We start from the raw sequence: 14,758 nt of genomic DNA, 5'->3' as shown, positions 1-14,758 counted from the left end.
AGAATTAAAGATAAAATTTCATGAACGCGTCGGCAAAAACGTAAAAACTTCGATACATTTTTTTATCAATTTTAGAAATACAAAAAAAATATAAAAGAATTTTATGTAAATTAATGAAAACATGTAGCATTATAATTGTCGTTCTTAAACAAGGAGAAAAAAAGTATATTCGATATAAAAAATAGTGTATCTCTCTAGTGTAGGAATGTCCACGCTTTATATGCTAAAATTTTCTTACTAAAAGCGAAGTTTCACGCTCACGTACTTCAAGTTCTCTCAAATAAACGAGGGAATGCTACTCGCAATTCTTGATGAATAAAGAAGGTAAAATTCACTCTCTCGATGAGGTGAGAACTATTTTTTGTGGAGGAAAAAAAGCATAGAACGCGCACTTCCATCCCCGCTTTGTCGACTTTTATCGATGCGTGCGCTTAGTCTCCGTGGATTAAAAGCATACTACTGCGCATTTAGGTCACTGTGCACATAAGAGCATTTATCTATTATTTTTGCACAATGCACAGCAATTTCGAATTTCTGAATTTCAAACTTTAAATGACATTGTATTCCATTGTCATTGCCAACAAGCGTTAAAAATTTAATTTGTATTATTAAAAGTCATTTGATCTTATCAAATCTTCGCAATTTGTTACAGCCATTTTCATTAATAAAAAGTTTTATGTAATGTACAATAACATATAAACACACGTGCCAGGTATTTTCATTCCATATAGTCGAATATACCGCGACTAATACTATTATCTCTAATCACTAATTTATATATATCTCATCGATCGACGGAATTAATCGATTAAAGAAAAAAAATATTAAATATTAATAGAAGAATAATAAATGAATTAATACAAGAATTGAAGATAAAATTAATAAGTAAATTAAACATAAAATTTTATAGACGCGTTGGCAAAAACATAAAATCTTTGATAAAAAACTGATAAATTTTTTTCATGAAAAAATATTCTATGTTTTAAGATATACAGTTGCAATTTTATTCTAAACATATTTTTATTAAAGAAATAATATTTGTCTCAAATAGAAGTAATATTTAAACTTTCGATCAACGATTTATTCCGCAATTTTAAGAAAAAAAGATTACGTATTTTAAACATTTGAAGAAAAATTAAAAATTAATATGGTATATTCAATTTTATCAAAATTTTCTTGAAATTGGCTTTTAAATAATTGCAATTTTCTGCATTTGCGCACACGAATGTGCAAAGTTTGATTTCAACATGACAAAAGTAATTGTGTCTAGGCACATTTGTACACGAACGTGCAAAATTACAACCCCGGAATTTCAGAGCCGCATTCAGGTTAATAAGTAACGAATTGCAGAGCATTCGCAAACTTGTTACTACAATTTCATTAGCCCATGTTGTGCATTAATGCAAAATGCGCGATTTGTGTAGTTTCGTATGTGTATGTGAGCATCGCTGAACAAATGAATCGTATAATTTCGGCACATTAACTTTGCTGCAGTATTAATTTCAAAAACAATACGGTAGCCAAGAATGTGCACGTATTAAAATATCATTAAAATATCAAGAATCTTCATGAGGCAAAGAAAGAAAGAAAGACATTTCAATTATTTATCACTGTACATGCAAGATTAACTAATTAAAGATTTCTGACGAGATAATCATGAGATAATCATGATTTATAATAATGTGTATTACTCTTATATTTTATATCAATCATCATTTTGCTTCTACGCAACATTTATATGACGTATATTTATGCGTAGATAAAAATACTCCCTGAATAAATACTTGTTAAATATTTCTCTGAATACTAAAATCTCTCCGGACTCTAGCTTAAGACTAGCTCGTGTTAATATCACGTATAATAAAAGAGCCTGACATTTTATGAAAGAATTCCCAGTCTTTCTTCCTTTCTCCTGATTACGATGTCTCTCGCCGCCGGCTGTCACGTGAGCGAGCGTGACGTAATCTCCCGCGACCGAGAGGCATATAAACAACAAGATTACACCCACTATTATACTCACTTTTATTGCCGTGCTTGTAGATTCGATGACAGTCTCACCGTTTCTCTGTCTCCTCGACGTGGACACGCAGCATCCGGGCTCCATGAGTAGACAGACGTGGACGTGCATCACATCCCGAGCACGCGAGATGAACGCGCCGACATCGCTCGTTGTCGCACTGTTCGTCAATTCAGCACCCGCGATCGCGCGCGCACACGAGATCGAACGAACGAGAGTAAACACGATTGGAGATGCCACGTGATCGGGTGGCGCCGTGGCAGCTTTCACAATCCGGCTTTGTCGCAAGGACGCGTTATGATTCTCGGGCGCGCCGTCTCCGAGAGTCGGCTCGCTCTTGAGTTTCGCACGCTCTTCTTCCCCCTCCCCACCCCTTCGTCCTCTTACCGAATTATCGGCGCGATCCAACGATGACGAATCGACGTCGCGGCGTGCATGTCGACGACGATGCGCGGATAATTGTTGTTCACCTGGCCGCTTGTTGTAGAACGAGAGAGACGCGAAACTTTCCCGGACAAGTCCACCGCGGAGGACATCTCGTCGCGCGACTGTCGCGACTGCGAGCGGGCGCCAGCGTCCGCAGCGGCGCCGACGGAAATCTGGCGCGCTGATTGGCTGAGGCGCCGCGGGCTGTTTGACAGGCGAGCCGGCCACGTGGCGATATCTGGCGGCGCCGACAGATCTCTCGCGATTGTCGGCGAAAGATGAAAGACTCGGTTTATGGTAAATTTGATCTCCCAGATTTGCTCTTCCATCTTCCGTCGAGATAAAGAAGTATTCTTTGAAAACGAGCGCAATACTAATCATTCTATTTCGATGATGAAATTATGATATAATGATGGAAAGTCACTCTTTCCTGACACAAAATAAAGAAAATATTATTTCTTCAAAGTATATTGTTTAATTAATTTCCTTACTCCATTTTTCACATGCAAATATATAATTATTATTTAATTTTATTTCAAATATTCTACAATACTACTTGTAAACACGTTTAGAAGAGGAATTTGTTAATGTATGAAGCGTTTCACATCATTACTTTATGGCTCGAGTGTCAATGATAGCAAGGTTATGACATGTAAACAATAGCGCGCTATTCGCTACCAAGGCCGAACATGATGTGTTATTGATTCGCTGCTGAAATATTTTGCGTATAACACATACACACACATACACATATGTATGTATGTGCATGTATGTATATAAATAATTATACATATACGGAATATTAAGTTATAGAATTATTTTAATTTATGAATTAATTAAACACTCGATTGATATATCACGGAGCTTTTCGTTGCTCTAATTTCCTGAATCTACTATTCAATTGTATTACTATGTATTTTTAATCCGAATTATGTTTAGATCGTAGAAAAATAAAACGATAAAACGCGCTTTGCGAACAAAATATATTTAATTCTAAGTATCATTAAAGAAATAATCATTATAGAAATATTTATTATTGCTATAGAGTTAGAAGATATTTTAAATATACTTTAAATAAATAGAAATCATTCAGTGGATTAATTGCATAATACACATTAATTGTGATGTAACTTTCTAGTTGAAAATTAAAACAATATAAATAATGTGCAAACATTTCTTTCTTACGTAAATGACGTTGATAGATTTAATCGCAATACATCATAATACATTAAGTGCACCTTCTTAGTAAGTAGACTTTCAAGAAAACACTCGGAACTACACTGACATTATATATAATTGCGTGTGTAGTAATTAAAATGATCAACCTGTTCTTTCATACTTTCGGTACGATACCTAAACGACTAAAAGCGAAAGAAAGTATTGATATTTTTTGTTTTAATTTTCACCTGCATATCAAATTCGGAGTAAACGACCGATGTTCGATCGAGCATATTATATATATTTTTTACAGGGGATCAGAAATAAAATAAGAAGTCTAAACCACCAATAAAACGCGAAATGTTTCGCGAATCCGAGTTGGTGAAATCCATGTTTTTTATTAGATTCAAGAATCGAGGAGCTTATTGGCTATCGATCGAGTTCGCATGGAGTATCTAACAAATTTAGCTCAGCAATTCGTGCGGATTATTTAGGTCAAGAAATTCGAAATGCAATCAATAAATTGTAAGATGTGTCACACGGATATTACTCGTTACAGATATAAAGCTTAAACACAAATTAAGTATAAATATAATCAATGAATCTTTTTACAGATCTGTTCTGTCTAAAGCAAAGCGTCCAAAATAAATGATGTTGTAAAACTAATTATTATACTGAATATGTATCTTGTACTTCAAATTAGCATTGATAAATAGTCTATTATTGGACATCAGATGATTATAATTTGCGATAGTATTTACGAAACAAAATTTTACGAAAATATTATCGATTTATGAATATTTAATTAGTAATAAAGAAAAGAATGCGTTATTCTATATTACTACATAGATTTATCTTTCATTCGTACTTGCCGCTTTTAATATAAATTTTCACATCTCTATGTGTCTCGTTATGTTACATGTCTATCTTTTAGTATGTTTCGGAGTAGATCTGTCATATTTTTTGAAAAAAACTTGCTAGAAGCGCAGAGTAATTCGTGAATAAAATTGTGATTTAATAAACGATGAGATAAAACGAGATCTTTATCGTCATTTAGTTCCTCATCTCTCAATTCGTCGTATATGCGCGCTATTCCTTGACGAAGACTCATAGAGGTTTGAAAAAGATTTGGTTGCGATGCAAGCCACGGTAAACACGTAGACAAAACCGTCTGAAAATGAATCATTGAATAAAAACTTTTAAATGAAATTATCACTTTCAAAAATCAAAAATCAAAATTATACCACAAAGATATATTTACATAATTTATAATATTGTTAATACGATGTAATATTATTTTTCTAATTCAAATATATCTCATTCAAACTTTAAACTAAAATTTAATATATAAACTTTTTATAATATAAATTTAAAATTCATGTTTCTGATTAAAGAAATTTTCATCGGTAGAGAACAAAATAAATGTTTAAGGTTATTCGCAAGAGTAATTTACAAATAAATTTACCAGACAAACATCCCGTGGCAGCCAAAAGATTACTCTTTCATCTCGCTGGATCATATCTTCGGGCGCTTCGTCAGCTGACGGAGTTGATGGGATCTGCGGTTCGTGTTCGTGTTCATCAGTGAATACCGACAAATCTTCTACAACTAAGTGTTCCGCTATTTCTTCCGGTGGCAAAAGCTCAGCTGGATCTATCTCGCCCATTCCGTCTAACTGCTGTATCAATATTCGACGTTTCGGAGGTAAATCATGATCGCGAATTTTTTCAAGTGTAACGACAGCCTTTGCTGTTCTATTTAATATGTGATTGATAATTTCTCGTACTATCTGAAATTAAAAACATATGGCTATTTTTATTTAACCAAATTAATTTTTCTTTAAGCTTCTTAATGTTTTTTTATATTTACGATGTAATATATATTAATGAATATATATTTTTATTGACTTTTTTACCACAGTTACTATTTGTGGTTTAATTATGATTCATATTTTATTTTTATATAAAACAATAACATTCTCTCAATCATTCACCTTAATTATTAATTCAGTAAATATCTATGATGCTTTATAAATGCTTTCAACATGAAAACATTGTATTTTGTTTATTTTATTTTAATATTATTATTTTAAATATTATTTTAAATATTAATTTATATTATTTTAAATATAATTATTTAACATTATTTTATTTGTATTAATTTAATGTATTTATTTATTATATTTATTTAATTTATTGTATCTCTATTTAATCATAAACAAAATAAAGTCAATTTCAAACATAATCGCATAAATTAGCTAATACAAATTTTATAAATTACCTCATTAGCTTCCTCACGAAGATAATCTTGACTTAATTGCAATTCCCTATCACGGCGCTTCTTCTCAATGAGTTCCTCGACGTATTTTTCACCTTCTATTACATCAGTACAAATTCTAGCACCCATCGCAAGAGTAAATGCTTTCCCGAGACCTTCGCGAGGATCCTCGTCTTTGCAGAAGGCCAACAACATTGCGGTATAATGAATTGCGTTTCGATTTATCAGATACATTTGACAGAGAAGTTCCTTTGCCAGCGTTAGTCTCAGCTCTATTGCACTGCCAAAATAATCTCCCGATCAATTTTTCGCAAATATAATAATTCGCAAAAAATGAGAAATGAGAGATTTTTGTGGATTTGTGAAAAAAAAATTAATTGGAAAATTAATCGAAAATATTTGATAGCATATAAAGAAGATTGGTCGAAAGCAATTAGCAAAAACAATTAATAAAAAATCGCTCGAATAGAAAATCAAAATTAACTTAAATAAAAAACTTTAATGAAACTTTAATGTTTCATTCAACGAAGTTTGTTTTCAGGATACAAACAGTAAATTTTTATTTTTGTTAATTTTACGTTCGAAGGGTTTATTTCGCCGAATTGTGATCGAAGAGCTGTACTCCACGCACCCAGAATTATCCTCACTCGTTTCTATAAAGTTGCTCTTTATATTCGAAATACGCTCGCCTAATCGGACTTCCTCGCGTAACATTATATCCATTGTTTCGTTGCAATCAATCCCCTCTTCCAAGAGTGTCTTATGAAAGGTAGAAATTTCGAGAAACCACAACGGCGTCGAGTGGAACTGATCGCGGGTAATCGTCTCCTTTAGATCAGAATCCTGCATCCTAAAAGCCGTTCGCGCCTTCAGGATATCCTGATGAGATGGAAAAGGCAGATCCATCGCATACACGACGAACTCTCGCCACTCGATGTATTCTGTAGCGCCAAACAACCCTTCGATCAGTTTCTCGATATCCGGAGGTCGCAATTGTTGCCAGGCGCACGGCACGAAGGGCGGATAACAGTCCTCCTCGCCGCAGGATACCAGGTCCTGGAGAACGTAAATCAGGGCTCGCTCGCTCATGATTCCGCGCGGAGCAATTCGTCGAAAAATGTCTATCAGTCGGCTGAGTTGAACCATACGGAATCGCAGAGGCGAAGAAACTTCTTCGGTCGGGATAGCAAGTCGTTTGGAATCTTCGGGAACGAAATCATCTAATCTGACGACAAACTGATCACCGTCCAATAGTAATTCCTGTTGAATCGGTTTTTCCTCTTCGATGGCAAAGCAAAAAACGTTCGCCATTTCGTTGATGCTTTCGATTTCGCGTTTGTATCTTAAAGAAAATAAAATGTATGTATGTGTATGTGTGATATTGTGTATTTGATTATTAAAGTATAATTAACAAACAATACTCTCTACGATATTTAGTGTATATCATTAGTAAATACACAACGATGATTTAACACCTTAAAATTCAGATAATTATAATGTTGCCATTTAAACCATAAAGAAATCATAAAGAAATAATTTTTACCAGAAGATTAATTCTGATAATTATTTTCCTGAAATTATTATTGCTTTTAAACGTTCCAAAAATAAATTAAACTACTCTGTAATTCTCCTGTAATGAATACACAAAGCACATTTACATTGCAAAGTTACATTTCTGTTTCAAATTTACGTCTCCATAATTTAAAATATTACATTCGTTTCGCAATTTTAGCTTTCATTAAAAATAAGAATTTAATAAATAATTACAATTAACACCAACCTTTCAATAATATAATGGTACACACCATGGAAAATCTCTTTCATAGTATCTAAAAGGAAGATTATGTTGAATCGAGCAGCCGCGTTTAGAACATCTAATCTCTGATTAATACGATCGATTTCAAAAAGAACGGCATATCGCCATTCCTCGATTAGATCGCGATTTCTTTCCGCTAGCTTGGCAAACGATGAATCGGGCGTTGCGTTTCCGATATTTTTGCTTTTAACATCACTCTTTGAAATCGCGGCTTTCTCTTCCTTTTTCAGCATCTCCAATGTCGTAGACGAGATGGAATCCACGATATTCCGTACTTGTCGAATATTATCCTTGATAATATTATAAATGATACTTTGATCAGGATCAAAGCTCTTCGATGTATCGATTAGCAAAATTTCGATCTCAGTTTTTAAGTGATGTATATTTAAGGTTCTACGAGCGGAAGCGTTGGTCGATTCAATCTTTGACAGCATTCGCTCTTCATCTTCGAACAACGAGGTTTCCAGAAGAATATCCGTCAATGCGACGTGATCAAGGATGATCTTGGAGAATCGCGTTTCCTGAAGAGGTTTCTGCGACATGGAGATATAGTAATCTTGCAAAAATTGCATAGTGTCAACGAATCTATCGACTTCCGCTTGTAAGATTCCAATGTACACGTTGACGAGAATCACGGCTTCCACCGGAATCCATTTATTCTGCAGAATGCGTTTTCTTTCTTCTTCAGCTTCGTGTCTTCGCGCATCACACAAGTCCCATAATTCCGTTCGAAAATCGTCGACCTAATGCAAGAACTTTTAGATTTTCAACAATGGAAAGATTATATTGTCTTTATTTTTTCGAAGCATTAAGAACCTTCAAACAGTTTTAATTATTAAAGTTTAATTATTAAATTTTTAATGATTAAATTAAGATAAAAATGATTTGATTAAAAGAAAATGAATTTAATAGCAAATTGCGCTATCCTAATTTTCTTTACACAATTTGCTTTATTATATTATTATTTATATTTAATAATGTTTAATTATATTGATCTTATCAAAACTAAAAACTGGCTATTATTTAGTATGTATATAATATTTACTGCTAATAATATTTACTGCTAATATAATATTATACTTCTTTTATTAAAAATTTCTGTACTGACTCGGCAGTGCAGCTCGCATTTCATGTCGGGGTCATCCCTGAGGTCCTCATCGATTTCATTAAAAGCGCGTTGAAAATCTCGCAAGAAGATTTGTCGTTCATCGGGACGTTCCACGAATTTCATCAAGTTTCTCAGGACGAGATTTTTATAGGGTACAATGGCTGACGTATGCATTCTCTTCAAAGAGAGAATCTCCTTCAGATTCTCAACGTAGGCCTTTTCAATACTTTCCCAAAATGTAGCCAAGATTTCGAGTAAGGCTGGTGGTTGAAAGAAATTTATCCATTGCCAATCGTCTTCTCCAGGTTTAACGTGACTGTTTGCTAATAATTGCGTTTGAACATCCGGTTGCAAGTCGCTACTCTCAGCTTCGATATCTTTCTTCTTTTCGTACTTTGAGATTTCCCACTTAGATTTCGGTATCAGGCATTTAATAATGACTTTTGAGTCAACAGGAAATGTCTGTTCATCATCATATGTCTCTGAAATTTTTTCAAAACGTTCCAGTTGATTTTTGGGGATTTGACTCGCAATAAATTCGGCTAATTGTTTCAAGGTCGAAAAATCGAGAATGTTGTAGAAAAATCCGTATGCGATATTTTCATTAGCGTAATATTCGTCCATTGATGTAGCATCGTCGGGTAAAGGTATAGACGATTGATCTTGATCTATTATCTTTGACTTTAACATTGCCTTGACATAGATTGTCATAAACGTCGAGGAGCTATCTTTTGCTCTGGAAATTGGATTTGGTAACAATCTAGACTGCCTGTATTAATATTTATATTTTAATAACTGTTATAATAACTGTTTATATTTAATTGCTTATGTATTAATTTTTAAAAAATTTTCAATATTTAATAATTATTGGATTATTAAGTAAACATTAATGTACTTTGACAAAATAATGATCAAATGAAATTAATTGCAACATGATTATATAAAATCAAACTAATAATTTACTAATAATAAATGAATCTAAATATTAATCAATAATTTCAATAATATTAATATTTAATTAAAATATTTTTTGACATTCATTTATATGACATTATTTATATTTTTATTTTTATATTATTTATATTATTAATTATATAAAACATTATAGATATTTTATAATTCTGACATTAAATAATTAGACGCGCCTGTATGTCGCGAATACGTCTTCATGACCCTCAAATACAATCCTGGCTGATGGAAGATCAATGTCCTCAATATTGACGTCCGCGTTGATGATTTTGTGATCGGCAGGAACTTGGCGTCCTGTCAACGCTTTCTCCAACATTGCCATCTGTTTATATGTGTTAGGATAATTTATTAACGCCCAACCTTTGACGTCTCCAATTGCTTTTAAGTATTCAATTAGTATTTTCGTATTCAATTTGTCGGAAATCGGTTCACCCAATGTGAGGAACTCGTAAGTCCATTTGCCTAAATATAGTAATCAAACCAATCGTTTTACAATAAAAATAAATATTTTTTTAACAATATTTTTATAAAATTTAATGACCAATATCAATCATTAGAAAATTAATAAATAAATGTTCAGATATTAATGTCTAATGTTATTGCTCATAAAATAAATCTGTATGTGTTAAATATATCTGTATCTATAAAACAAACTGATATTATTATCACAAGTTACGACTCTAAAATTAGTGCGATAATGAAATTATTTTATCAATATTGATTTTTTATAACTTTTTTATTTCTAAATTTTTCTACCTATATATGCAATATTGCTTAAAACTGGGTCCATATCATCATAAGGTATTTGCCTAGGTGTCTGCGTTTGTTTCTCCTCAGCTGCGCTCTGCTGAGATGTTATTATCTTCGTTCTTTTTTCGTTCTTTTTCTGATGATGGTCCCACGAATCATTCATTTTACTCTTGGTCTCTAATTTTTTGAGGTCTCTTGTCGTCGCCGAGATGATGTTTAAATCAATATACTCTACATCAGCTACTTCGCGCTTATATCTTTCCAAACAATGATTAATCGCATCTTCCATTCTCAGCAAATGGATTCCGTGGTTCTTTAATAATTCTCGTAACTGTTCGTGCAAGGTTGGATTTACTATTCCCGAGATAATAGCCGCCACTTTGACTCTTGGTACCGGACAACTCAACTCACTCGAATAAGGATATAATATCTCTAGTAATCGATGAACGATGTAACCAAGTACAATACGACCTAGCCTGACAACTTCATCATCTTTTTCTTCTTCCTTTGACACGAATTGATCCCATGGTGAGCTTAGATCTCGATAACTTTCAAAATCTGTATCATCCAGAGATCGCTGACGTTCTAATTCCAGCTGAATTAGCTTTTGCTTTTCCTCAGTTTTCAATTTCTTCTCGATTTTTATCTCTTCTTTGTTTTTTATTTTTTCTTCATTTTTCATTCTTATTTTGTCTTCTATTATTTCTTTATGTTTTGTTTCTTCTTTGTTTTTTATTTCTTCTACATTTTCCATCTGTTCATCAACATCATCGAGATGGTCCTCGAGTTCGAATATCGGTTGGTTTCTCAGAAACGACGTTTTCCATTCATTCCATATGGAATAAGGAATATGATTATTATTCGCTTGACGATAGTCAGCCATCTTTACCGCGATATCCACGAGATCTTGCATGATTTTCAAACAAATGTCTCGATGTTTCTCCCTTATTCTGCGCATCTTAAAATCAATCATATGTTTTACAATTGCACATTCAACGTAATAATAAAATTATTTTATAAAAATATATATATATATATCATTATTAATTAGAAGCACCAGTAAGAGATGTTGATAGTAATAGATTCTAATTAATAATAATATATATCTCTTAAAAAAATAATTACATTACTATGTAAATGAATGTTCAAATGAAAAACATTTAATTGAGATTTATAATATTATTAATTATAATTACTATGCGTTCTTTTAATGTTTCTTTTTTTTCACTGTATTATTTTTATGCTCATCTTTTATTCTACTTACAACGTAATGAAATACTCCTCCCCCACATTCATTGTCACTCACCTTCTCTTCGCGAATTTTCCAACGAAGCTCACGCATTCTGCGGCTTTCCATTTCTACATTTTCCATCTCTTCCTTCATTATCTCTCGATGACGATCCTCCTTCAATCGCAGCTCGTTTTCTCTAGTGTTTAGCAACATCGCGTCAACGATTCTGCGGTTCTCCACAATTCTATTTCTCAAATCTCGCACCTCGCACAGCTTCCTCATCATCTGTTTTTCATAGCGCGATTGATCTAGCACTCGCCTGCCGAGAGCTTCGTCGAAAGATCTATCTTGTTTCCTCAGCAATTGCTCCCAAGCTTCTGTCATCATTGTCGTTTGTATCTTCAACTTGAGCGCGTAGGATTTTGTCGCTTTTTCACTGCGCCTCTTCAGTAAGTCAATATATTCCGTAGCAGCCGCGGGATCTTTGATACAAGGCATTTCCAACGATTTTTTTTCGGGGCAACATTCGACTACGCGATATCTTTTCATCTTGTGAGGCGGATGCTTGCGAGCAAACTCGTCCAGTGCCTCGCTCTCTATTTCCTTCTTATCCGGTAACACTTTCGGAATAAAATGTTCGATTGGTTCGACTATAGGATATTTCATGAAGACTTCGAATCGTTGACGTTCTCGTCTGCAAGCTTGCGTAATCGCCCAAAATTTATTTCTATGCCAGAGAACGGTATCGGCTGCTTCGATTAACGGTTGTGAAAGAGGATGTTCGGGTGGTTGATAGGGAGGTGGCTCCTCGGATACTTTGGAGATGTCGAATCTGCTCGGCATATATTTTCGCTCTTTCTGAAGAGCGATGAAATGCAGTCGATCCTTACCTTCAAGACTCAGATAGACCTTATAATAGAGCTGCAGAGCTGATGCACCTTTACCCTAAATTATTGTTTATACAAAACTAAGTTCAATCTCTAGAAGAAATAAGCGAATTAACGAAAATTGATAGAAATTTATTTATCTAACTGATAGGAATAATATCTATGATAAAAGGATTGATAAAAGTATAATATGATTTCTGGTAGAAATAACATTTACTTGAAATTGATTAAAAAATTGTTAAGAATATTTTTTTCGTATTTTTTCCTTACGCGGTAATTTTAATTCTTTTAAATTATTTCTCTCTTTCTTGCATTCTCTATTTTTTTTCTGTAAGCAATACTTTAGAAATTTTGTCGATACATTCGTCACTCAGTGTAACGTTGATGAGCTTTAGCCAGATTCGTAGCGTCCTCAGGTTCACTCTGCATAACGCCGGGTCCTGCGTGCGAAGAATGGTGCTTAATTGATTGCTGCTTATTATATCGTAGCTGTGCAGGATCTGGGCCAGCAAGGTGCCGTCTCTGGTGTAACGACCGAACATCTCAGGCGTGAGATCTATGATTACACCTAGCCTCGTACGTAGCCATGCCCTCAGCGCATCGGCCATTGTTGGGGGTTTCAATAACTTCGCGAAATTTCCAATGTTTCAGGATTAGAAATTGTGAGACGCGCATCTTCGACGTGATCGAGACATTGCGACTTGACAATTGTGAGTGATACGAAATTAGCACCATGTATACAATACATTTGAGAATCGATTATACTAATGATAAAAAATTGTCAAATTATTTTCTCTAAGAGAATGAAAACTCAAACAACGGAATGTAATAATATTTGCATATTTGTAGCTTTCGGATTTAATTTTTTCTGATATTTAGGCTTATAGATTTAATATTTTTGAAACCTTTTTATTAAAAATATTATATTTTCGAGAAATTTGTGTTTTCATTTATTTTATATTTGTAAATATTGATAAATTTCATATTATTCATGCAATTAATATATGACAAATTCTTAAAGTTAATGGTCTTAGCTCGTAATAATCTCTTCATAATGAGATCTGGACAATCACTAATATTCGCGACGATAAAAGAATATTAATACGATAATAAAATATACACACATATATAATAATAAGATATACAAGAATAATACAGTAGCGCTCAAAAGTATTTTGACAAGGACAATAATTGGGCTAATTTAATACAAATAGAAGACACAAATATACAACTATTTTTTATTGGAAGAAACTTGATTTGTCTACATATTTTTGTAAAAGAAATTGTAGTTTGATAACAAAATTACAAAACCAAACTAAAAATAAAGAACATGATTGATCAAAAGTATTTTGACACTGTAATCAAATGAAAATTTTTAACGCTTAAACATCATCTTTATTTTTAAATGAATCAATATTTAGTAGCATATCCATTAGCCTTTATAACAGCATCACAACGAGCCGGCATCGAGTCGACTAACTTCTGTATTCGATCCAAAGGAATTTTTCCCCACTCCTTCTTAAGAGCTTGAAATAAAGCCTCTTTATTCGAATAATTTTGACATCTTACTCTGCGATCTAACTCCTCCCACAGATGCTCTATGGGGTTTAGATCAGCACTTTGACTTGGCCATTCGAGAACCTTGACTTTTTCACGTTTCATAAATTCGGTTATGTGCTTGGACTTGTGTTTTGGATCATTGTCGTGCTGAAAGTACCACCCAGGTGGCATGTTCTCTTTAGCATAGGGCAGCATTTGCGTCTTTAATATGTTCTCATACATAAATCGATCCATATTCCCTTTAATGCGAACTAGCGGTCCAACTCCATAGCGTGAAAAACAGCCTCAAACCATAACACTGCCGCCTCCATGTTTGATGGTGGGCACTTGGTATCGAACATCATATCTTTTGTTAACAGGACGTCGAATGTACTTAATCCCATCAAATGACACTAAATTAAATTTGCTTTCGTCGCTCCACAAAATACTAGACCATTCAGAACTCGTCCACAGTTTGTGGCGTTTTGCAAACGCAATTCGTAACTTCTGGTTCTTTGCAGATATAAGAGGCTTCTTTGTGGGTCGACGGCCGTGTAATCCATAAGATATTAGACGACGT

At 33.6% G+C, this 14,758-nt stretch overlaps 2 protein-coding genes across 3 annotated transcripts in view; both read right to left on the bottom strand.

Annotated features, from left to right (window-relative positions):
• Nucleotides 1–2,578, bottom strand: part of LOC145976230 (beta-1,4-N-acetylgalactosaminyltransferase bre-4) — a 101,401-nt gene extending 98,823 nt beyond the window's left edge. For both annotated transcript variants that reach the window (XM_083107283.1, XM_083107286.1), the window contains exon 1: nt 2,021–2,578. The gene's annotated coding sequence lies outside the window, so the exon portion shown is untranslated. The remainder of the gene's footprint in view (nt 1–2,020) is intronic.
• Nucleotides 2,579–3,619: 1,041 nt separating this feature from the next.
• LOC145975692 (sperm flagellar protein 2) lies at nt 3,620–13,394 on the bottom strand. Its single transcript, XM_083106354.1, has 10 exons — nt 12,981–13,394; nt 11,828–12,697; nt 10,528–11,479; nt 9,944–10,233; nt 8,803–9,567; nt 7,659–8,437; nt 6,510–7,220; nt 5,882–6,158; nt 5,067–5,390; nt 3,620–4,772 (listed from the first exon to the last, which is right to left on the bottom strand). Exons 1-10 carry the CDS (start codon nt 13,245–13,247, stop codon nt 4,512–4,514), a joined length of 5,496 nt encoding a protein of 1,831 aa, XP_082962480.1. The 5' UTR covers nt 13,248–13,394; the 3' UTR covers nt 3,620–4,511.
• Between the last annotated feature and the right edge of the window lie 1,364 nt (nt 13,395–14,758).

Source organism: Camponotus vicinus, unplaced genomic scaffold, assembly GCF_025532165.1.
Source record: "Camponotus vicinus isolate PSW18456_S1 unplaced genomic scaffold, iyCamVici1.0 SCAF_8, whole genome shotgun sequence".
NCBI classification, from domain to species: domain Eukaryota; kingdom Metazoa; phylum Arthropoda; class Insecta; order Hymenoptera; family Formicidae; genus Camponotus; species Camponotus vicinus.
This window is presented reverse-complemented; position numbering and strand designations above follow the sequence as displayed.

Coding starts and splice junctions, on each gene's coding strand:
- LOC145975692 (XM_083106354.1), bottom strand. CDS start 13,247: ATGGCCGATGCGCTGAGGGCATGGCTACGTACGAGGCTAGGTGTAATC. Junction 12,698..12,980: donor GTATCGACAAAATTTCTAAA/GTATTGCTTACA, acceptor ACAATAATTTAG/GGTAAAGGTGCATCAGCTCT. Junction 10,234..10,527: donor AAGCAATATTGCATATATAG/GTAGAAAAATTT, acceptor TACTATATTTAG/GCAAATGGACTTACGAGTTC.